This window comes from Xenopus tropicalis, chromosome 3, assembly GCF_000004195.4.
Source record: "Xenopus tropicalis strain Nigerian chromosome 3, UCB_Xtro_10.0, whole genome shotgun sequence".
Taxonomy (NCBI): Eukaryota; Metazoa; Chordata; class Amphibia; order Anura; family Pipidae; genus Xenopus; species Xenopus tropicalis.
The window spans coordinates 146,472,867-146,497,789 of NC_030679.2; the positions used below are offsets into that span (position 1 = coordinate 146,472,867).

Genomic DNA, 24,923 nt, shown 5'->3' on the forward strand with positions numbered 1-24,923 from the left:
TTATTTACTGCTGGGAGTTTTTGATCTATAGAAGTCAGAAATCTCCATAAAACTATACATATGAGGTTTTGGCACGTTCGGAAGATATGAGGTTTTCCAAATGAGTTGAATTTGTGTCCATAAAATTAAGTATGTTATTGGTATAAATCCCTATATCATGAAAAATGTCAGTTTTTCTTTTTTTTTGTATTTAGAGCTCTAAATCTTATTCCAGAAGTGGAAATACACAAAAACTCAGATTTGGAAAGCTCAGACTTTTGTGGTCACAACCTCATTGCACCCACGGCTAGTGATGAGCGAATCTGTTTCGCTTCGCCAATAAATTCGCAAATCTTTCAAAACATTTGCGAAACAGCGAAAAATTCACGAAACAGCGAAAATGTTGCGCATAAAAAAAATGGTCATACACATAAAAAATTGAATACCATACCCGCGATTCGTGAATTTTTTTTAGCAGTTTCACAATTTTTTCAGTAAAGTAGAAACAGGACAGATTCGCTCATCACTAAGGATTACTAATGACTATCTAGAACAAAACCCGGCTTAAAATCTATGTTTGAGTTTAAGACTAAGCAATAAACGCCTGGTTTTGGGTAGGGATGAGCAAATTTTTTGGCATGGATTCACAGTATAATTCCGCATTTCGGCATCTGCGATTTTTTTCACAAAATGGATGCCAAAATTTTGCAGCAGAAAATTCATGGTTGCGTCAAAAAATGTAGCTTGTGTCAAAAAATGTTGCAGTTGCTTTAAAAAAAAGTGATGTTTCACAAATTTTTCACCATTTCGCACATTTTTCTGAAGTTTTGTAATTTTTTCGGCAAAGCAAAACGGGACAGATTCGCTCGTCACTAGTTTTGGGGGACAGGAGGTAACATTGCCGCAATTCCCTGCCTGAATTAGATTTCCTATCAATAGTGTTGATCTTTTCACTTTGCTAGAGTTAGGTTGTAAAAGTTAAAGGGGAACTCTGGCTTCCAAACCAAAATTTGTCATGATTTACTGTCATGATATTTATGGGGCACTTGTTATCTCTAAATGACACTGTTACACAGCAAATAATTCCCTCTGCCATTTAACCTTTTATTCTGGAACCAACAAATGTATTTATTTTAGCAGGCTTGACTTGATGTCATCAGAAAATTCCTCGGGGGCAGGCATACAACCTTAACAGCCCGGTCTGATTTCCTGCCTTATGTATTTTGAAATAAACCTTAAATTTCTTTTTCAACTCACTAGTCCTTTATTGAATCTCTGACCTACAAATGTCAATGTGAAACCCCTAGTAGATATGCAGATGAAGCCAAGTTCCCTTACCATGTCATTGCGTTATATATTTCTATTATCAAATCTGTCCCATTTTGCTTTGCTGAGAAATTTGTGAAACTGTTGAAAAATTCATGAAAATGGCAAAAAGTTTGCAAAATGCGGCTACTGTACGACTTTTTTTGACATGCGCAACTTTTTCTGATACGACCGTGACTTATTTTGACATTTGGTGCAACTGCAACTTTTTTTCACTCTGCAAATTTTTTTGGAGGCAAATTTTTGCTGAAAAATTTGCCAATGGTGAAATGCGTAATTTCGCAGCAAATCCATGCCTGCTGAAAAAATTTGGTCATCACGAGTGTCTTCCAGTTGTTTTGCTGGCAAGTCTTTGCACTCTAGCACCATCTAGAGGCAGGATTTAAAACTCAAACAATGGTGTCTGGACATGGTGAGACAAAATCTGAGAACTTGCTGGCTGCATCTGTAAACACTATTTTTTTCATTTTTTTTTTAAATAATGCCAATACAAACATGGCGACTGATATCCCTCACACCCTTCAGGGCTGCCATCAGTAATTATGGGGCCTCATAATACTAAGTTAGCAGGGCCATCCCTACAGGGGGCCCCAATTAGTCCACTGGGCATGACCTTGCCCCTTATCTTCCCCAGCCACTCCCGAGTTATTCCTAAACTCCACCCATGATCAACTCAAACTCCACACATTTACCCACAAGCCCAATTCCCTTTGTGACCCCCCTGGCTGTAATACCCACCCCAATGGCAACCCTGCACCCTATGCATCTTATCTTTTGTAATACATTTATATCATATCTTCATTTCAGTGGCTGCAAACAGTAATAAATATCAACCAGTTCAACCAATATTTGTATATAAGACACTTCAAATCAATATAAATGATAAAAGTGGTAAACCCCAAAGTTATATGTCTCAACGAGCCACCAGCCCATAGCAACGGCCATAGGAGACCAGATTGTTTATGTATCTGGCCAACCTAGGGTGATTAGATCACTTTAATTTTCAAGTGATCTGGTCACCCTAAGCCAATCAGCATGTGGCCCAAAGGTGCAGATAAACAGTATGGCCTCCTTGGTACTGGTCCTGTCTATCAGCCCAACAGATAAATATATAACATAAGAGTGAATCAATTCAAACCAATCCCTGCCAGTGTTATTGGACTCCCCACAATCCCATATATTTTACATCCCGTATATTATTCATATCCTATAGCCAATGGCACTAGAGTGCTTCATCAGTCTTCATATCAACCCAAATAACTGGAAGTGCAGAGGAGAAGGACTTGAGTTGTAGGCCAATAAGCCAATGGTGGAGAGGCAGATGCTTCATGGATGCAAGTTGAGCCATGCTGCTTTGCAATACTCATGTACTGGGTTCAATTCCAGCCAGAGCACTATCCACAAGCAGTTGGTATGTTCCACCTGAGTCTCTGGAGCTTTCCATCTAATAAAGAATAATACGAACATTGTGTCTGGGGCCTGTTGTTGGCCTCAATAAACTTGTCAAGCTAATAGATGTTTAGCATTGCTTTGCTATCCCTGAGCAATTAAGGAAATTAGCAGAACTAAGAGATGTGGTCCCTTAGGCTTCCGTCTCCTACACAATATATAAAACCAGCCTGGAATGCTGAGTGCAGCTATTTGTTACTGATTGGAGCAGGGTCTGTGGGTGCCCGCTGGATACTGGCAGTGCCGCTCTCCTCTATGTAAGAGATGATCCTCCACAGAAATGAAATATGGCACCGAATCCCTTGGTTTCTTCTCTGGACAGCGGTGGCTTTGTACACGGTCGCTATAGGAACCTTCTCCAGTTTGGATTCCAAGATGGGTTGCAGCCTGCCCAGTGAGGGCATTACCGGCCATCTGAGCCGCCCCGGGGATATCGTTATAGGGGGGACCTTTATGGTTCATTTGGAGAGAGTCTACAGCGACCTCAGTTTCACTTACAAACCCCCCGAGCTGCAGTGTCAGATGTAAGTAATACCCCTCCTTAGCTGCTGTAGTGCCATTGGGTAGACTGGTTATTCCAAGGCTCTGCTGCCCATATAAGACTCCCTGCAATAACAAACATGCCCACTGCTTAGCATGCCAGTATGAATGCATTCATTTGGTAGTACTGATGCTTTACCCACAAATCCCAGTAGCCTTCTCTGATTCTGGGAGTTGCAGTTGCACAGCAGCTAACGCTGCACACTTGCCATTGGACTCTCTAACAGAAGCCCCCTAGAACTTTACTACTCTCACAAATATTTTCTCCCATTTCTCTGTTTTCTCCTTGCCCTGACACCATCTTGCCTTACTATACTCACTGCCCCAGTAACAGCGACTTACTGACACCATCTTGCCTTACTATACTCACTGCCCCAGTAACAGCGACTTACTGACACCATCTTGCCTTACTATACTCACTGCCCCAGTAACAGGGACTTACTGACACCATCTTGCCTTACTATACTCACTGCCCCAGTAACAGGGACTTACTGACACCATCTTGCCTTACTATACTCACTGCCCCAGTAACAGGGACTTACTGACACCATCTTGCCTTACTATACTCACTGCCCCAGTAACAGCGACTTACTGACACCATCTTGCCTTACTATACTCACTGCCCCAGTAACAGCGACTTACTGACACAATCTTGCCTTACTATACTCACTGCCCCAGTAACAGCGACTTACTGACACCATCTTGCCTTACTATACTCACTGCCCCAGTAACAGCGACTTACTGACACCATCTTGCCTTACTATACTCACTGCCCCAGTAACAGCGACTTACTGACACCATCTTGATTTTCTAGTAACATTCATACCCCCATATGTAATAAAAGGCACAAGGTTTGCCCAGGAGCAGTAACCCATAGCAACCAATAGGATGATTCCATTTAAACAAGTGACCAGTGAAAGCTACCTGCTGATTGGTTGCTATAGAGGATAAGAAATGTAGCCAACTTTGCTCCTGATATTAAATAACCCCACCATAATCTGCCCTAGGGTCCTAGCAACTGATGATACAGATTTACATGAGATAATTACCCTGGCCCTAGAGCTGCAGTGAATATAATAGAAGCCTAAAGGGCCAACAATTCCCTACCCACCACTTCTGGGGAGGTCACAGGTAGGACTGGCACCTTCCTACCTCTGGCCCTGCCTTCCTTTATTCTTTCCTCCCACTGCCTCATACTGCCCCCGTAGGCTGGAGGTGGCACTCACCATGACTGATCTGGACCCACAGTCCCATAGCAACACAAATATGGGCAGTTTTTAAATTATTCTGATCTCATAGTTGCACTTGTAGATGAGAATGGCACAATGAGGGCCTCTGGGTGTTATGATGCCACAAAGGATGGAAAATCTCAAAACATCCCTAACTACCCTGCGTGTCAATGACCTAAGGCCCACCAAGATGTACCAGGGATCCAATTATTATGATAAAAATCAGGTGAAACTATGGAAAGACCAAACTATTTAATGTTTTTCCTTATGGCGATCTGCTCGTTTGGGGAGGTCGCCAAACAAGATCTTCTTCCAACATGCCCACCTTAGGTGGCCAATATTGGCCTAATGTGATTGTTTGGCCCTAGGGGCCATCGGACCAAGGACCACATCAACAAGCCGATACAGTCCCCGATCCGACGGAAAATCAAACCTGCCCAATCAAGAGCTGGCCAATTTTAGGCCATATGTCAGTTGGGTAGCCTCATCATGGGTGCCCATAGATTAGATAAGATTCTCTAAAGCAGCAGTTCTCGACCTGTGAGTCGGGACCCCTTTGGGGGTCGAACTACCCTTTCACAGGGGTCGCCTAAGACCATCGGAAAACACATATTTCCAATGGTCTTAGGAATAATGTTATGGTTGGGGGTCACCACAATATGAGGAACTGTATTAAAATGTTGCGGCATTAGGAAGGTTGAGAACTACTGCTCTAAAGGACTCGAAGCGGCAGCTGAAATCTGCCCCTGTATGGCCACCTTTAGGGTCAGATTTATCAAAGCGTGATATTAAGGTTCATTACAGGTGCATCTGGTTCATGTGGTGGACATCTTCCACCACAAAGAGATGACCAGGCCCTTGTATTAGAACGTAATCTCTGGCAAGCAGTTTTTTTTTAAAAAAAAGTATCAATGGGTAAATGTTTCTATGGAATTTTTGGAGGTGTATTTATCAAATGGTCGTTGAATTTGACTGTATTGAGCTCCCCAATGGTCTTCTAAAAATGCTCTTCTGTGTTTCCATGATAGGTTTGCCCTACAGTATTACCAGAGTATGCGAGCCCTAATCTTTGCTGTGGAAGAGATTAATGCCAATCCCAAGCTCCTTCCCAACATTACCCTGGGCTTCCAGGTTATTGACTCCTGTAATAATTTACGTCCAACGGCACAAGGGACTCTGTCGATGCTCTCAGGAGGAAAGGAAGTCATCCCAAATTTTCACTGTCGAAAAGAGGCAACTCTTGCTGGTATTATTGGCGACACCGGATCCACACGATCCATCCTAATGGCCCACATATTGGGGTTGTACCGGTACCCACAAGTAAGTGTATTAAGTCTCTTGACGTAAGGTCCAGACTGAGTAGTTCAGCCTAAAAGCTTTGCATAATAAAGAGTTAGGGTCTCCATGGTTTCAGAATCATTTGTACTCTTCCTTGATTTATTACAGATCAGTTATTTTGCCACCAACCCTAAACTTAGTGATCGGAACCTATTTCCTTCCTTCTTCCGTACCATCCCTAGTGATGAGTATCAAATGAGGGGTCTGGCCCAGCTGGTCAGATATTTTGATTGGTCTTGGGTTGGTCTCCTAGCCAATGATAATGACTATGGTCAGTATGGGCTTCAGATGGTGAAGCAAGAGATAATGAATGGTGGTGCCTGTGTGGCCTTCACTGAGAATATTCTGACTGCTCGGTCCAATAGGAATGCTCCTCATCTTGTGCGAGTCATTAAAGAGTCAACGGCAAAAGTTGTGGTTGTAATAACCACAGATTCAGACTTTTTGATTGTGGCAGAAGAGCTGTTGAGGCAAAACGTCACTGATAATATCTGGGTGGCCAGTGAAGCTTGGTCAACTACTGATTTACTCTCCAGCCAACGATTTAAACCCATTTTGTTGGGTACCATTGGTTTCGCCATCCATCGTGGGCAGATGCCGAAGTTCTCAAGGTATCTCAGTAGCCTCCGGCCAACAGATTATTTATATGATTGGTTGATGAGAGAACTTTGGGAGCTTGTCTTCTCATGTAAGTGGTCCAGTCATGAAAATGTAACTGTAGACAAAGCATGTACAGGAAATGAAAAGCTGGAGAGTATTTTAACTGAAGAGGATTACAGAGTATCCCTCAATGTCTACACTGCCATGTATGCCATTGCCTGGGCCCTACAAAGTCTCCATAATTGTACAACGGGATATGGGCCGTTTTATGGTGGGGGTTGTGCCAATATCACTTCATTTCACCCTTGGCAAGTAAGGGCCTTCTCCTTTACCATCTTACTATTATTCAGTTACCAAATAAAGCTGCCCATTTCATTTACCGTCTGTGTTTTTACTTCTAACTTTTTAGCTTCTCCACTACATTAAAAATGTCAACTTTAAGACTGAAGACGGGAGCCCCATATTTTTTGATGCAAAGGGAAACCCTCCAGCTGTCTATGACATTGTGAACTGGCGCCAAAGTAGACAGGGGACATTGGAGCAGGTCACCATTGGCAGATATGACTTGAGTGCCCCTAATGGAAAGATCTTGAATGTTGACAGTGCTGACGTTATTTGGATCAACGGTAATACACAGGTACGGATGGAACACAGACACATAATAGATATTCCAATGACATAACAGGAAAAAATGTACTGTATCTACATTGACATCAACAAAAACAGAAATGCACATAGGCAAGGGTATGAGCAGAAAGCCAGAAGATTCTATAAAGTCTTGGCAAGTACAATATACAGAGCTTTTGCTCTTCCAACATCACACGGATAACAGTAGTTGTTGACTAAGCAACAATATATGAAAGTAGAGAAGTTACAGAAGATTCCAGGGTAATAGAACTACACTGATTCAACCACATGAATGTCCTTCTATAGAAAAAAAAATGCAATAAATTGAAGAGGAGCAAAATATTGCTAAGAAACACCCAGCGTAAAGAATAGCAGAAGGAAGGGAACAACTACTTCTGCTAAGTACTTGGGACTAGAGAATATCTCACTTCTGTCCACCCCCTCCAAGCTCCCAGAATGGATTGTTCTCTAACCATTCGCTGAACTTCCTGCATACAAACCAACCTCTTGACCCCTTCTAGGTCTCCATGCACATTGAAATGGTTTTTACAAAGGTTGTCAACAACATTGTGCTGCTAAGGACTAGGGTCTCTATTCCAGTTATACAGTTGGCCATTCTCTCCTTTTAAAATACCTACAAAATATGAGTAGTTCACATCCCAACTCTCCAGGCAGACCTTGAGTGTAATCATTTCTAACAGGACCACTCACCCTGTTGACCTTCTGTTGGTGTGCCCCAATGGTCACTACTATTCTCTCTTTATATTTTATATCTCTCTCTTGGTGACCTTATCACATCCTTGGTTTCTGGAGTTTCTTGGAGATCTTTCTTCCTCAGCCTCCCCTGTCCCATGGGGTGTCTTTCATAGTTATGCCACTGGTGCGCCAATTACAGTTACGCCAATGGAGAGAGAGCGTGCAAACTGTGAAAACCATGGGTCTTATGCCTGTTTTCTGCACTTTGCTCCTTGCCCCACTATCAGTAAATTACCCCCTTATGTGTCTCTGTGCACTTATCTTATATGGGTTTTCACTTATGGGGCCTAGATGTCAATGCTTATATAACCACACTATGATAATTATTTCCTACCTTATTATAAAAGACACCAAAGAGACCAACGGCCCCCAAACTACATCTCGCAGGCCCCCCCAGTGGAATTTACCCGCCCCCCCACTGTGTCTTCCCACCTGGCAGTGTAGAGAGAGGACTCAGCGGGGAGCGGCACAGGGGAGCTGAGATGGAGGACGGACTGCTAACCAGGGGGGAACTGGTAGGACTCAATGATTGGTAGGACTAATGATGTTTGATGGCGACAGTGGGCGGGATATGAAAGAGGATGTGGGCTAATTCACCAGCACCCAAACCCCCCTCCCCCCGGCAGCAGCGGCGAGGTGGTGGGGGGTTCTGCTGGTGATGGCGGTCCAGCCCCCCAACAGTATGAGGGGTCCTTGATCCGGCCCCTTGGGTCAGAAGTTTGGGGACCCCTGAAAGAGACACAGCAGGAACTACTATGACGATAAAGAAAGTGTTATTTTACTAAATGAGAATCCAAGTTCCCTTTAGGGAGTTCCAATATATTCCTGCTTTATGAAACTTGGAATATCATTTTCATTGCTCTAATCAAACAGTGTAAGTAACGTTTAGGCTTCCATGGATTAGGCCCATCTATTGAACAACCCATGTTCTTGTTTATTCATCTTAAAAAAGAAGCAGGTACAAAAAGGATGGAAAGGTTGTAGGGTGATTAATATTGTATGAGACTCACTTTGAGATCCATTATCCATTCATCCATTGACAACTGTATAGGGGTATAATATGGAATAAATTGATGATGATGATGATGATGATGATGATGATGATGATGATGATGATGATGATGATGATGATGATGATGATGATGATGATGATGATAATAAAGTATTGTAGTAGGGAACATGTGTTTCCAGTATAATGTGATTTATGATCTCCATAGGTTCCTGCTTCCAAGTGCAGCCCAAGTTGCTCCTCAGGCTTTAGGAAGGTGATTGTACCAGGAAAACCCCTTTGTTGCTATGAGTGTGCCTGGTGTCCCCAGGGGCAGATTTCAAACCAAGCAGGTAATGAAACAAATATGTTTTGATAATAACTGTCAGTAGAAACTGCCTTTTCCCCATTCACTAGTTGTCTCCTTGAGTATACAGGTATGGGATCCCTTATCTGGAAACCCAGTATCCAGACAGTTCTGAATTATGGGAAGGCCATCTCCCATAGTCTAACTTTTAATCAAATAATTCAGATTTTAAAAAATGATTTGCTTTTTCTCTGTAATAATAAAACAGAACCTGTACTTGATCCCATCTAAGATATAATTACCCCTTATTGTGGGCAGAACAGCCCTATTGGGTTTATTTCATGGTTAAATGATTCCCTTTTCTCTGTAATAATAAAACAGTACCTGTACTTGATCCCAACTAAGATATAATTACCCCTTATTGGGGGCAGAACAGCCCTATTGGGTTTATTTAATGGTTAAATGATTCCCTTTTCTCTGTAATAATAAAACAGTACCTGTACTTGATCCCAACTAAGATATAATTACCCCTTATTGGGGCAGAACAGTCCTATTGGGTTTATTTAATGGTTAAATGATTCCCTTTTCTCTGTAATAATAAAACAGTACCTGTACTTGATCCCAACTAAGATATAATTACCCCTTATTGGGGCAGAACAGCCCTATTGGGTGTATTTCATGGTTAAATAATTCCCTTTTCTCTGTAATAATAAAACAGTACCTGTACTTGATCCCAACTAAGATATAATTACCCCTTATTGGGGGCAGAACAGCCCTATTGGGTTTATTTCATGGTTAAATGATTCCCTTTTCTCTGTAATAATAAAACAGTACCTGTACTTGATCCCAACTAAGATATAATTACCCCTTATTGGGGGCAGAACAGCCCTATTGGGTTTATTTCATGGTTAAATGATTCCCTTTTCTCTGTAATAATAAAACAGTACCTGTACATGATCCCAACTAAGATATAATTACCCCTTATTGGGGCAGAACAGCCCTATTGGGTTTATTTAATGGTTAAATGATTCCCTTTTCTCTGTAATAATAAAACAGTACCTGTACTTGATCCCAACTAAGATATAATTACCCCTTATTGGGGGCAGAACAGCCCTATTGGGTTTATTTCATGGTTAAATGATTCCCTTTTCTCTGTAATAATAAAACAGTACCTGTACATGATCCCAACTAAGATATAATTACCCCTTATTGGGGCAGAACAGCCCTATTGGGTTTATTTAATGGTTAAATGATTCCCTTTTCTCTGTAATAATAAAACAGTACCTGTACTTGATCCCAACTAAGATATAATTACCCCTTATTGGGGGCAGAACAGCCCTATTGGGTTTATTTCATAGTTAATTTTTTTTTTAGTAGTATGTATGGAGATCCGAACTATGGTAAGACCCCTTATCTGGAAAACCCCAGGTCCCGAGCATTCTGGATAACAAGCCCATACCTGTATAGGACGAAATCAGTCAAAATGTAGTAGGGCTTCCAGTAAGATATGGAGTCATATCCTTCTTTTATAGAAAGATTCATACGTTTTCTATGCAAATACAAAACCTTTGTCTTACTACATATAAACATATTACATTGTAATCTTAGTTTATTACATGTTGCTCTTCAGATGCTGCGGAATGTCAGCCATGTTCATGGGACACGTGGCCAAATCCTCAACATACCCGATGCCTCCCAAGACCTACAGAGTTCCTTTCCTATGAAGAACCTCTGGGTTACAGCTTAGTGGTCATTGCTATCCTTTCCTCCCTGATACCTCTTGTTATTTTGGGAGTTTTTATTCGTTATAATAAAACACCAATAGTCCGAGCCAACAACTACTCCCTTAGCTGCCTTCTCCTGCTTTCCCTGTTCCTCTGTTTCCTTTGCTCTTTAGGGTTCATTGGTTACCCACAACCTGAAAAGTGCCTTCTGCGCCAGGTGGCATTTGGGATGGTTTTTGCCCTCTGCATCTCCTGTGTTCTGGCCAAAACCATCACTGTTGTCATTGCCTTTAATGCAACCAAACCCGGCAGCAGGTTAAGAAAGTGGACAGGGGTGAAAGTGTCCTACTGTCTAATACTGTTTTGTGTATTTATTCAGTTATTTTTGTGTATAATGTGGTTGATCTTTTCTCCTCCCTTCCATGAACTTGACACTGACACCAAACCTGAAGTCATCGTAGTTTGTTGCAATGAAGGGTCACCAACTGCTTTCTGGTGCATGCTGGGATATCTTGGACTCTTGGCCTCCATCAGTTTCATTGTTGCCTTCCTGGCCAGACGCCTCCCTGACAGTTTCAATGAAGCCAAATTGATCACATTCACTATGTTGGCTTTCCTCAGTGTGTGGGTGTCCTTTATCCCAGCCTATCTCAGTGCCCGGGGCATGTATACTGTGGCAATGGAGGTCTTTGCCATCCTGTCTTCCAGTTGGGCTGTGGTGGGCTGTATCTTTGTGCCAAAATGTTACATTATATTGTTCAAGCCCAACAGGAACTCAAGAGAACTTCTCATGGGAAAAGGCAGAAACCAGAAGTAATATTTTCTTCCTAAGTCCCCAAAATACACAAAACAATAAAGATTATATTTTTATGACCTTTGTAATTTTATTTCCTTTATTTTCCTAACAGACCAATAAAAAACCAAAACAAAATCTTGTATAAAACGGATTAATTCTTCCATATGATGTTTCAATGTTCGGTTGGAGGTTTTAGCGGAACTAACAGTATGCAAGGGCAATAGGTTGGATAAGCATCTCTCAACTTAAGGTGGCCAAACATGGGCAGATTTTAGGCTACCAATTTGAATCCCAATGAGATTTGGCAGCTTGTCTGCCCACATATGGGGGCCCCTGACGCTCCCATCCCACTGATATCTGAAATCAGTCAAGTGTCGATTGGACAGTATTTATTTTTTTAGATGGATCAAGGACCACATTTGCAGGAATGGTCTTTGCTCCGACTGCTCGTCTCATTGTAATTCGATTGTTTGACCCAGGGCCAAACGATCAAATTAGCCCAATTTCACCCACCTTAGGTGGGCATATTAGGGAAAGATCTGCTAGTTTGGTGATTTTGCCAAATGCGCAAATCTTATAATGTATGGCCACCTTTACTGTCACCATTTAGTTTTGCTGTTGCCATTGTTCTCAGAGAAGAGTCAACACATGGGAAGAGGCTCCAATCAAACAAGAGATTTATCTTTTGTATTTCTGCCTATGTATGGGGGTCCCTGCCTATGTATGGGGGTCCCTGCTGCTCCTATCCAACTGATATCTGGGTGAAAATTGGCCAGGTGTTGATTGGACAGGTTTGATTTTTTTAGATGGATCATGGACTGCATTGACTTATTGATGTGGTCCTCGCTCCGACCACTCCTGTCTCTATCGTTGTAATTTGATTGTTTGGCCCGGGGCCAAATGATCAAAATAGCCCAATATCGTTCACCTTGGGTGGACATATTTGGCAAAGATCTGCTTGTTTGGTGATCTTGCCAAACGAGTGAATCTTATAATGTATGGCCACCTTTGCTGTCACCATTTTGTTTTGCTGTTGCCATTGTTCTCAGAGAAGAGACAACACATGGGAAGAGGCTCCAATCAAACAAGAGATTTATCTTTTGTATTTCTGCCTATGTATGGGGGTCCCTGATGCTCCTATCTAACTGATATCTGGGCAAAAATGGGCCTGTTGTTGATTGGACAGGTTTGATTTTTTAGATCGATCAGGGACTGCATTTACTTATTGATGTGGTCCTAGCGTTACCTGGGGTGCTAAAATAGCACTTTGAGAAGGGATATATTGCCAGGGACTGAACTGTTCAAGTGTTTTGTCCAACCAGAGTGGAGGCCAAGGGTCAGAACTGGGGAATCCAAGAACAGCACTAGGAAGGGCACAGGAGAACTGGAACAAGGCAGGGAGCTGGAACAGGACAGGGAATCAGGAGATTGGAACCACAAGGGGCAAGATCAGCTTAATGACCAAGCAAGGTGCAATGGTCAGAGGCATGCTTGAAAAGGGGCTTAATTGATAATGGTCAAAACATGAGGATAATGAGGTGGGCAGAGGAAAGGGAGCAGGCGGAGAGAATACAAGGAGGAGAATAACAAGTACAATTAGAAATCAAGACAATGCAACAGTAAGGACCTCCAGTGGCACAACTGGTAACTGCCTGAGTAATTCTCCACAGAAAGTCCTGACACAATGTCAAAGACAGTCTATTGATATAGCAAGGTGTTGCAAGCACACATGACTAAGTAGACTAAGGTCCAAGGTCCATTAACTGGCCAAGGTCAGGGCAGACAAGCAAGTCTAATGAGCAGGCAGAGGTCTGGGCAAGTGGTAGGTCAGCACAGTCCAATAAACAGACCAAGGTCTGGGCAGGCAGGGGCAAAGTAGGAATACAGGGCAGTGGTCAACACCAGTAAACCCACAGGAAGAGGCAGGGAACAGGAACATGGGTTCAGGAACAAGGCAGGGAACTCAGGGACTGAATGATTCAAAAGGGTTTGAAGATCTTTATTGAAGCCAAGTTCACATTTGATTTCCAAGAATATAATCACATAAAATAATGGAATACATTGTTCGTAAAAAGATTCAGAATTTGAGAGTTGTCAGTCAACTAACTTCCCCACTGTTTCAGAGCATCCTTATTGGCCCGTTTAGGTTCAGTTAATCTGAGCTGGGTTGCCCTATTAAACCCAGCCTAAGCACTCTTGCTTGAGCACTAAGGATTGTCCATAACTCTAGTTCCTCCTGGTTCTAGTCCCTGCCTTGGTCTAGTTTTACATCTGCATCTATTGCCTCCTCCAGTCTCCAGAAGAGAATTACAGAAGAGTTGAATTTGGTCTTTTCAACTGACTTCCCCATTGTGTCAGAGCATCCTTATTGGCCCGTTTAGGTTCCGTTAATCTGAGCTGGGTTGTCCTATTACACCCAGCCTAAACACTCTTGCTTGAGCACTAAGGATTGACCCGAACTCTTGTTCCTCCTGGTTCTAGTCCCTGCCTTGCCCTGCCTTGGTCTAGATTCACATCTGCATCTATTGCCCCCTCCAGTCTGTCCCTCTATGCCCACTCCTCCTTTCATTACCTGCTGCCTTAAGTCCAGTTCCAGGTCTTCTCCCCACCCCACCCCCTCATCTACCCCCTCGGCACCAAACAGTCCTTGCCCGAAGGACCCTCCTATCTGGGATTTCCCCATTTGTAAACCTTTCCATAATATGTTTTCTAGTGATGAGCGAATCTGTGAAACATGGTTATCGCGTGACTTTTTTGGACGTGACCACAATTTTTTGAGAAAAATAAAAACGCCACAATTATTAGGTGAATTTTTATTTTCAGATTTTTTTAATTTTTTTTTGGTGTCTTTTTCTCAGAATGTTCTGATCACACTTATAAACCCATAAACTCTCTCTCTATAAAATGTATGTCTTTATATTTCACCTATACATCCCTTTCCTTGGGGAAATTCTGGAAGGCTGCCTTTGGGGAATGACTATGTTTGTCAGATGGAGAGAAGGATATTTAGCTGTAATTAAATCTTTCCTGAGCAACTGACACAATTAAGCAAATTTAACAAAGGCGGTCCCCTAGGCCAACTTATTAAATAAATGTATAAAACCATGATAGAAAGCCGAGCGCCATTATATCACGTTGAGCGGAGCGGCATCAGCCTCTGCCACCATAATGATGACCAACTTGATCTCTATAACATTTCAGAAGGTTCTGCATGGAAAGGAGATACTTTGGAGAATCAGGTGCTTCTTCTTCTCCGTAGTGTGGGTCTTCTCAACATTACTCATAGAAGTGTGTACTTGTTCCGACCCCTGCAGCCTGAATAGTGAGGGTATCAGTGGCTTTCTGAGCCAACCAGGAGACGTTGTTATAGGAGGAACCTTCATGGTCCATCTGGACACGGTCTACAATTACCTCCAGTTCACAAGCAAACCTCCAGACCAACTGTGCCGGGTGTAAGTAACATTTATAGGGTTAAAACCCCACTCAATTCACACAACTTATATTCCCCATTCTTGTCATACACTATATTATTATATATATTGGGGAATCATATAGAAAAAAGCCAGTGTGGTTGGTCAACTTAATTTTTGTGGTTTTACCTAGGTGTTTTTCCTGCTAATTGGATGTGACTTTTTACAATTTAATTGGGTTTTATGCTGCCTTGTTCATTTTATTAGATTAGAGAATCCTCCTGTCTTATGCTTTATAATTGAGATTTCAGGTACCTTTGTATGGGATTGTAAGGCTCAAAGGAACCGACTAAGATGGAAGTTAGATACAGGTATGGGACTCATTATCCAGAATGCACAGGACCTGGGGTTTTCTGGATAAGGGATCTTTCTGTAATTTGGATCTCCATACCTTAAGTCTACTAAAAGATTATTGGAATATTAAATAAACCCAATAGGGCTGTTCTGCCCCCAATAAGGGGTAATTATATCTTAGTTGGGATCAAGTACAGGTACTGTTTTATTATTACAGAGAAAAGGGAATCATTTAACCATGAAATAAACCCAATAGGGCTGTTCTGCCCCCAATAAGGGGTTATTATATCTTAGTTGGGATCAAGTACAGGTACTGTTTTATTATTACAGAGAAAAGGGAATCATTTAACCATGAAATAAACCCAATAGGGCTGTTCTGCCCCAATAAGGGGTAATTATATCTTAGTTGGGATCAAGTACAGGTACTGTTTTATTATTACAGAGAAAAGGGAATCATTTAACCATTAAATAAACCCAATAGGACTGTTCTGCCCCCAATAAGGGGTAATTATATCTTAGTTGGGATCAAGTACAGGTACTGTTTTATTATTACAGAGAAAAGGGAATCATTTAACCATGAAATAAACCCAATAGGGCTGTTCTGCCCCAATAAGGGGTAATTATATCTTAGTTGGGATCAAGTACAGGTACTGTTTTATTATTACAGAGAAAAGGGAATCATTTAACCATGAAATAAACCCAATAGGGCTGTTCTGCCCCAATAAGGGGTAATTATATCTTAGTTGGGATCAAGTACAGGTACTGTTTTATTATTACAGAGAAAAGGGAATCATTTAACCATTAAATAAACCCAATAGGACTGTTCTGCCCCCAATAAGGGGTAATTATATCTTAGTTGGGATCAAGTACAGGTACTGTTTTATTATTACAGAGAAAAGGGAATCATTTAACCATGAAATAAACCCAATAGGGCTGTTCTGCCCCAATAAGGGGTAATTATATCTTAGTTGGGATCAAGTACAGGTACTGTTTTATTATTACAGAGAAAAGGGAATCATTTAACCATTAAATAAACCCAATAGGGCTGTTCTGCCCCCAATAAGGGGTAATTATATCTTAGTTGGGATCAAGTACAGGTACTGTTTTATTATTACAGAGAAAAGGGAATCATTTAACCATTAAATAAACCCAATAGGGCTGTTCTGCCCCAATAAGGGGTAATTATATCTTAGTTGGGATCAAGTACAGGTACTGTTTTATTATTACAGAGAAAAGGGAATCATTTAACCATGAAATAAACCCAATAGGGCTGTTCTGCCCCAATAAGGGGTAATTATATCTTAGTTGGGATCAAGGGATCAAGGTTTATTTCATGGTTAAATGATTCCCTTTTCTCTGTAATAATAAAACAGTACCTGTACTTGATCCCAACTAAGATATAATTACCCCTTATTGGGGCAGAACAGCCCTATTGGGTTTATTTAATGGTTAAATGATTCCCTTTTCTCTGTAATAATAAAACAGTACCTGTACTTGATCCCAACTAAGATATAATTACCCCGTATTGGGGCAGAACAGCCCTATTGGGTTTAATTACTGTTTAAATAATTATTTTAGTAGACTTAAGGTAGAAGATCTGAAATACAGGACCCCAGGTCCCGAGCATTCTGCATAACAGGTCCCATACCTGTATCTTAGACACCATTAAAAAGAGAGAATCAACTGAAATTGGAAACACTCTACGTTTGTTTTTCATTCATTTTTTATTTGGGTTTAGATCCCCGTTTGTATGAATAACTTCTAACCCCTTCCGATATCTGTCACCGTATTTCTCTAACCCCAAAGCCCTTATTTTCTTCACTTTTTTAACTTCTATCTTCTCCCCGTCGGTAGGTTTGCGAGTGAGTATTACCAGAGCATGGAGGCCCTTATATTCGCCGTGCAGGAAATTAATGCGGATCTGGGGCTCCTCCCCAACGTTACGCTGGGCTACCAGGTTTACGACGCGTGTAACACGTTACGGCGAGCGGCACAAGGGACCCTTTTCATGCTTTCCGGGGGAAAGGGAATCACCCCTAATTATCACTGCGACATGGGGACACGTCTTGCTGGTATCATTGGGGAATCTGGGTCCACACGTTCCATCCTTATGGCTCAGATTCTGGGATTGTACTGGTACCCACAGGTAAGGGTAGAAGGCTAAATTCAATTATAAAACAAAATGTAATTAATGCTACATAAATGCATAATACCCAAAGCATTTCAACCCCCAGTAGAATGGGGTTCTACAAAGAAAAACGAAGAAGTTACTGGGTTCCCCAGAAGATATATTTTGGGTCTTTGGGTAGGGTGCCTTGTTTTGCACGTTTTTGCTTCCCCTATCTTTATAGGGGCTTTAGTCTCCACAGTTGCTTCAAAAACCCAGTGGGTGAGCTTTAGCCTATAGAATAAACCCATGTAAATGGGATTTTTTTAAGAGCCTTAAGGAATTTGTTCCCAGAATCCCTTTGGTCTATTTTGCATATGTATGATGTGGTCTCCTCAACCATTTTGACTTGTTTGTGAGTCTTCACAGGCAAATAACATTCAATCCCTTAGCTTAGGGGTCCGGAACCTTTTTGGCTGAGAGAGCCATAAACACCACATATTTAAAATATAATTCCGGGAGAGCCATACAATATGTTTGGCCACAGATGCTGTGGGGCAAGGTAGGGTGGGTCCCAATGATGCCGGATGCAGAGGTGATGCGGAGGAGGGCGTGGCCTGCACTTGGCAGATAGAAGACGTGTTCTAAGGCTTAAAAAAAATCCAATGGCGAAATGCAGAAATTCCCCGCGAATCCGTGCATGCCGAATAATTTCACCCATCATTAAACCGATTATTTCAAAATTTTTTGGCTCATCACTTTGGGCGAATCCCGGCTTTTTTTTAAGGATTCAGTTTTGGCTGGATCTGCGGTCCCGGCTGAACTGAATCCGAATCCTAATTAGCATAAATTAGAATATACTAATTAGAATTCTGAAAGGGTTAAATGGACAGTGAAAAAAAATTTTGCCGTGGGCTGCGCGCGTGGCGATTTTTGACCCCTTCTGATCCTAATCAGCATATGCTGGTCCAGGATTCGGTCCAGCATTCGGCCAAATCCTGCTGGGTGGGTTCGGGGGTTCGGTCGAACTCAAAAAAGTGGGTTCGGTGCATCCCTACCACTTAGAAAGCATAATACCCCCATTTGTTTTATCTTTCTGTAACTAATGGTCTGAGGAACCTGCTCCTAGGCCCAATGCTCGAGGTCTACATCATCTAAGCTGGTTTATATGTATGTTATCTTCTATCTTCAATACCATGTTCGATATTTCTGTCACTATTTATTCCTCTTTTTCCAGATCAGTTATTTTGCCTCCAGTCCAATTCTAAGCAATCGTTACCTGTTCCCTTCCTTCTTCCGTACCATCCCTAGTGATGAGTTTCAAATGAAAGGTCTAGCTGAGCTTGTCTTTTATTTTGGTTGGACTTGGGTTGGTCTCCTGGCCAATGATAATGATTATGGTCAATATGGGCTTCAGATGGCAAAGCAAGAAATAATAAATGGCGGCGCCTGTGTGGCCTTCACTGAGAATATCTTGATCGGCCAACCCAACAGAAATGCTCCTCACCTTGTTCAGGTCATTAAAGAGTCAACAGCAAAGGTTGTTGTGGTTATATCCTCTGATTCCCAATTTGTAATTGTGGCAGAAGAGCTGCTCAGGCAGAACGTGACTGGAAACATCTGGGTTGCTAGTGAATCTTGGGCAACCTCCGATTTGCTCTTCAAGGAACGATTCCGACAAATTTTTTTGGGCACCGTCGGTTTTGCCATCCACCGTGGGAAGATGCCAGCCTTCAGTAAGTACCTCAAGAGCCTCCGGCCATCAAACGATCAATATGACCCATTGATAAAGGAATTTTGGGAGCAAACCTTTTCTTGTAAGTGGCCCAGTCAGGAGAACCCAATAGTTCCAACTGACAATGCCACAATGAGAGTGTGTACGGGAGAGGAAAAGCTGGAGAGCCTCCTAACTGAAGAATATCATAGGCTATCTCTAAATGTGTACAACGCCGTTTATGCAATGGCTTGGGCCCTACATAGTTTGCTTAACTGTACATCCGGAACGGGGCCATTTCCTTATGGAGGTTGCGCCAATATCTCTTCTTTTCATCCTTGGCATGTAAGGAATAAATCTGTCAATATCATTATTTTCACCTACTGGTAAATTTTATATTCACTGTATATGTTGTGGTTTTCCAGCTTCTCCACTATATTAAAAACGTGAACTTCAAGACCAAAGATGGAAGTCAAATGTTTTTTGATGCAAAGGGGAACCCTCCAGCCGTCTATGATATTGTGAATTGGCACGTAAGTGCCAAGGGTGCCTTGGAACCGGTTACCATTGGTAGTTATGACTTAAGTGGAAATGGAAAAGCCTTAAACATAGACAGTTCTGGAATTATATGGACCAACAGTGAAACCCAGGTATTGGGGTGGGAAATATATTTCATTTTCATATATCTGTATGCCCAAAAAAAGTTGCAGTCTAAAACTGCAGTGTTTTAGCTCTTGGAGATGTTGAAAGAGAATTCCATCCTGGTACTAGTGGTTGGGGGTCCTAGTCTGAAGACCAGTAAAGGTAACATTTGGGGACCAATGCTTATTCAGTCCCATGAGATTAGGTGTTAAAGAACATATTAACACCATTAAAACCTTTAGTTTTTGAGATCTTAATTGGGAATTCCATCCTGGTACTAGTGGTTGGGGGTCCTAGTCTGAAGGCCAGTAGAGGTAACATTTGGGGACCATTGCTTATTCAGTCCCATGAGATTAGGTGTTAAAGAACTCATCAATTTGTAACCTTGATCTAATCTGTGAGCTTTACAAGACCTTTGTTGAGATATTACACAAAGTATAGATACAAGGACATCCCAAGCGTTACTTTTTTGGGTGGTTCTATGAGTCAGTTTGAGCTTCAACCACCGGAAGAGGGTAATGGAAGTTGTAGAACCTGTATGTACTACTGTGTGTGTGACAAAGGCCTGTTTATTTTTTTAATTAACAAACTTTTAAAAAATGTTTGGACCCATCCAGTGGGTCTCCATAGTACCAGATGGGTTATAATGACCAAGGGTTGTTGGAAATTCAATCCCTTTTGTCCTCAACTGCATTTTCCTAACTTCCATTGTCCAACCTGGAATCCATGGGCAACTCCCTAAAATGAACTTAATGGTCATTGACCAATCAGATCTTGACACATGAACCTATCGTCAATGGGTTGAGTTTTAGTGTGTTCCTGGGGAGAGGACTCAATGGAAGGATCAGTATCAGGGAGACAGTGGAATTATATGTAACATATCCATATTTATAATTATCTTTGTAAGTATCAGTTATATATTGTATTTAGACGTTTTGTATTTTGCATGTTTGTTATTTCTGTAGATATGTGTCAATAGCTTTTGTTAATAAATGATTGAATCTCTTTTATTAAGGAACCCTTATAACCAGGAAAATTCATGTTCATGTGTATATAAGAATAAATATACATTTCAGGGTCAGACTGGGCCGCTGGGGCACCATGAAAAAACCCGGTGGGCCCCAGTAGCCCAGACTTGATCCCTGTTGGTGCTCCCCTGGCGGCTGGTGTCTCTCCCCTGACGCGTTTCACTTACACGCACTCGTGGGGAAAAGTTGAGTGGGTGTTGGGGCCCCTGGGGGAGCCTGCACCCCCCCAGTCTGACCCTGAGCCTATTACTGAATATGGGGGCAGTGGCCCAGACCTGATGCCTGATGGTGCTCCCCTGGCCGCTGGTGTCTCTCCCCTGACGCTTTTCACTTACACTCACTAGTGAGGAAAAGTTGAGTGGGTGGTGGGGGCCCCTGGGGGGGGCCTGCACCACCCCAGTCTGACCCTGAGCCTATTACTGGATATGGGGGCAGCGGCCAAGACCCGATCCCTGTTGGTGCTCCCCTGGCCGCTGGTGTCCCTTTCCTGATGCGTTTCACTTTTGTGACCTTGGGGGGGAAAACATCGAGTGGGTGGCCCTGTGGGGGGGTGCAGGGGATGCAGCCGGCAGGGGAACCTTGAGGAGTGCGGGGCCCCTTGGGCAGCAGGCCTATTACTGGATATGGGGGCAGTGGCCCAGACCCGATCCCTGTTGGTGCTCCCCTGGCTGCTGGTGTCCCTCCACTGACGCGTTTCACTTACGTGCACTCAGGGGGGGAAGTCGAGTGGGTGGGGGCCCCTGCAGGGGGTGGCGGGGGATGCAGCTGGCAAGGGCACCTTGGGGGGTGTGGGCCCCTGCGGCAACAGCCCTGGTAAGCCCTGCGCCCCCCAGTCTGACCCAGAGCCTATTACTGGATATGGGGGCAGAAAGTAAAAAGTTGAATCTCCTGAAACACTGACCACATGATGAACTTATTAAACAAATCACCTTGATTAAACAAACCTATCACTACTGGGGATACCCCATGGTACCAGCACTTACTCTACAACTGTTTCACAGTGCACAATATTAATACTGATTGATGAGAATGTTTTTGCAACAATAGATTGTGTTTCTATATTATACATTATGATTTCTATAGATTCCTGTTTCCAAGTGCAGCCCAAGTTGTCCTTCAGGATTTAGGAAGGTGATTGTACCAGGGAAACCCCTGTGTTGCTATGAGTGTGCCCGGTGCCCCCAGGGCTATATCTCAACCCAAACAGGTAGTGTATTAGTTTATTCTATGCTTTGCAATATGTCACAATTATCAAAATTACTTGGTTAAATATTATTTTTTAGATGCTGCGGAATGTCATCCATGTTCCTGGGACACGTGGCCCAATCTACAGCAGGACAGATGCCTACCAAGGCCTACAGAGTTCCTTTCCTATGGAGATCCTTTGGGTTACAGCTTAGCAGCCATTTCCATCTTTTCTTCCCTGATCCCACTTGGTGTTCTTGGAGTTTTTATTCACCAAAAAAAGACACCAATAGTCCGAGCCAACAACTACTCCCTTAGCTGCCTTCTCCTGCTTTCCCTGTTCCTCTGTTTCCTTTGCTCTTTAGGGTTCATTGGTTACCCCCAACTTCAACAGTGTCTTCTGCGCCAGGTGGCATTTGGGATGGTTTTTGCCCTCTGCATCTCCTGTGTTCTGGCCAAAACCATCACTGTTGTCATTGCCTTTAATGCAACCAAACCCGGCAGCAGGTTAAGGAAGTGGACAGGGGTGAAGGTCTCCTACTGTCTAATTATGTTTTGTGTATTTATTCAGTTATTTGTGTGTTTAATGTGGCTCATCCTCTCTCCTCCCTTCCATGAACTTGACACTGACACCAAACCTGGAGTCATCATAGTTAACTGCAATGAAGGATCACCCACTGCTTTCTGGTGCATGCTGGGATACCTTGGACTCTTGGCCTCCATCAGTTTCATTGTTGCCTTCCTGGCCAGACGCCTCCCTGACAGTTTCAATGAAGCCAAATTGATCACATTCAGTATGTTGGCTTTCCTCAGTGTGTGGGTGTCCTTTATCCCAGCCTATCTTAGTGCCCGGGGCATGTATACTGTGGCAATGGAGGTCTTTGCCATCCTGTCTTCCAGTTGGGCTGTGGTGGGCTGTATCTTTGTGCCAAAATGTTTCATTATATTGTTTAAGCCCAACAGGAACTCAAGAGAACATCTCATGGGCAAAGGCAGAAATCAAAAATAAGATTTTCTCCTAAGTCTCCAAAATACACAAAACAATAAAGATTATATTTTTATGACCTTTGTAATTTTATTTACTTTATTTTCCTAAAAGACCAATAAAAAACCAAAATAAAATCTTGTATAAAACGGATTAATTCTTCCATATGATGTTTCAATGTTCGGTTGGAGGTTTTAGCGGAACTAACAGTATGCAAGGGCAATGGGTTGGATAAGCATCTCTCAACTTAAGGTGGCCAAACACGGGCAGATTTTAGGCTACCAATTTGAATCCCAATGAGACTGATTTGGCAGCTTGTATGCCCACATATGGGGGCCCCTGACACTCTCATCCCAGTGATATCTGAAATCAGTCAAGTGTCGATTGGACAGTTTTGATTTTTTTAGATGGATCAAGGACCACGTTTGCAGGAATGGTCTTCGCTCCGACTGCTCCTGTCTCATTGTAATTTGATTGTTTGAAACAGGGCCAAACGATCAAATTAGCCCAATTTCGCCCACCTTAGGTGGGCATATTACGGAAAGATCTGCTCGTTTGGTGATCTTTCCAAATGCACGAATCTTATAATGTATGGCCACCTTTACTGTCACCATTTTGTTGTGATGTTGCCATTGTTTCCAGAGAAGAGACAACACATGGGAAGAGGCTCCAATCAACCAAGACATTTATCTTTTGTATTTTTTATGTATGGGGGTCCCTTCCTATGTATGCAGGTCCCTGATGCTCCTATCCAACTGATATCTAGGCGAAAATTTGGCCAGGTGTCGATTGGACAGTTTTTACATGGATCAAGGACCACATTTGCAGGAATGGATCTCGCTCCGACCGCTCCTGTCTCTATCGTCTCTATTTGTTTCATCCCGAGGCCAAACAATCAAATTAGCCTAATATCACCCACCTCAGGTGGGCATATTTGGCAAAGATCTGCTCGTTTGGTGAGATCACCAAACGAGCAGATCTTTGCCAAATATGCCCACCTGAGGTGGGTGATATTAGGCTAATTTGATTGTTTGGCCTCGGGATGAAACAAATGAATTACAACGATAGAGACAGGAGCGGTCGGAGCGAGATCCATTCCTGCAAATGTGGTCCTTGATCCATGTAAAAACTGAATCTTATAATGTATGGCCACCTTTACTGTCACCATTTTGTTGTGATGTTGCCATTGTTTCCAGAGAAGAGACAATACATGGGAAGAGGCTCCAATCAAACAAGAGATGTATCTTTTGTATTTTTTATATATGGGGGTCCCTGCCTATGTATGGGGGTCCCTGCTGCTCCTATCCAACTGATATCTGGGCGAAAATTGGCCAGGTGTCGATTGGACAGGTTTGATTTTTTTAGATGGATCATGGACTGCATTGACTTATTGATGTGGTCCTCCGACCACTCCTGTCTCTATCGTTGTAATTTGATTATTTGGCCCCGGGGCCAAATGATCAAATTAGCCCAATATCACCCACCTTGGGTGGACATACTAGGAAAAGATCTGCTCGTTTGGTGATCTTGCCAAATGCGCAAATCTTATAATGTATGGTCACCTTTACTGTCACCATTTTGTTTTGCTGTTGCCATTGTTCCCAGAGATGAGACAACACATGGGAAGAGGCTCCAATCAAACAAGAGATTTATCTATTGTATTTCTGCCTATGTATGGGGGTCCCTGCCTATGTGTGGGGGTCCCTGCTGCTCCTATCCAACTGATATCTGGGCGAAAATTGGCCAGGTGTCGATTGGACAGTTTTAGATGGATCAAGGACCACATTTGCAGGAATGGATCTCGCTCCGACCACTCCTGTCTCTATCGTTGTAATTCAT

At 42.6% G+C, this 24,923-nt stretch overlaps 2 protein-coding genes across 2 annotated transcripts; both read left to right on the plus strand.

Moving 5' to 3' along the window:
* Positions 1–3,129: 3,129 nt before the first annotated feature.
* LOC105946963 (extracellular calcium-sensing receptor) lies at positions 3,130–11,680 on the plus strand. The gene is made up of 5 exons (XM_031898292.1): positions 3,130–3,278; positions 5,552–5,843; positions 5,970–6,773; positions 6,871–7,087; positions 10,770–11,680. The coding sequence occupies exons 1-5, from the start codon at positions 3,130–3,132 to the stop codon at positions 11,678–11,680; spliced, it is 2,373 nt and encodes a 790-aa protein (XP_031754152.1).
* A 3,150-nt stretch (positions 11,681–14,830) lies between these two features.
* Positions 14,831–23,108, plus strand: LOC101732687 (extracellular calcium-sensing receptor). The gene is made up of 6 exons (XM_004913300.2): positions 14,831–15,111; positions 17,278–17,569; positions 18,768–19,589; positions 19,670–19,894; positions 21,998–22,121; positions 22,198–23,108. The coding sequence occupies exons 1-6, from the start codon at positions 14,831–14,833 to the stop codon at positions 23,106–23,108; spliced, it is 2,655 nt and encodes an 884-aa protein (XP_004913357.2).
* The last annotated feature ends 1,815 nt before the right edge of the window (positions 23,109–24,923 follow it).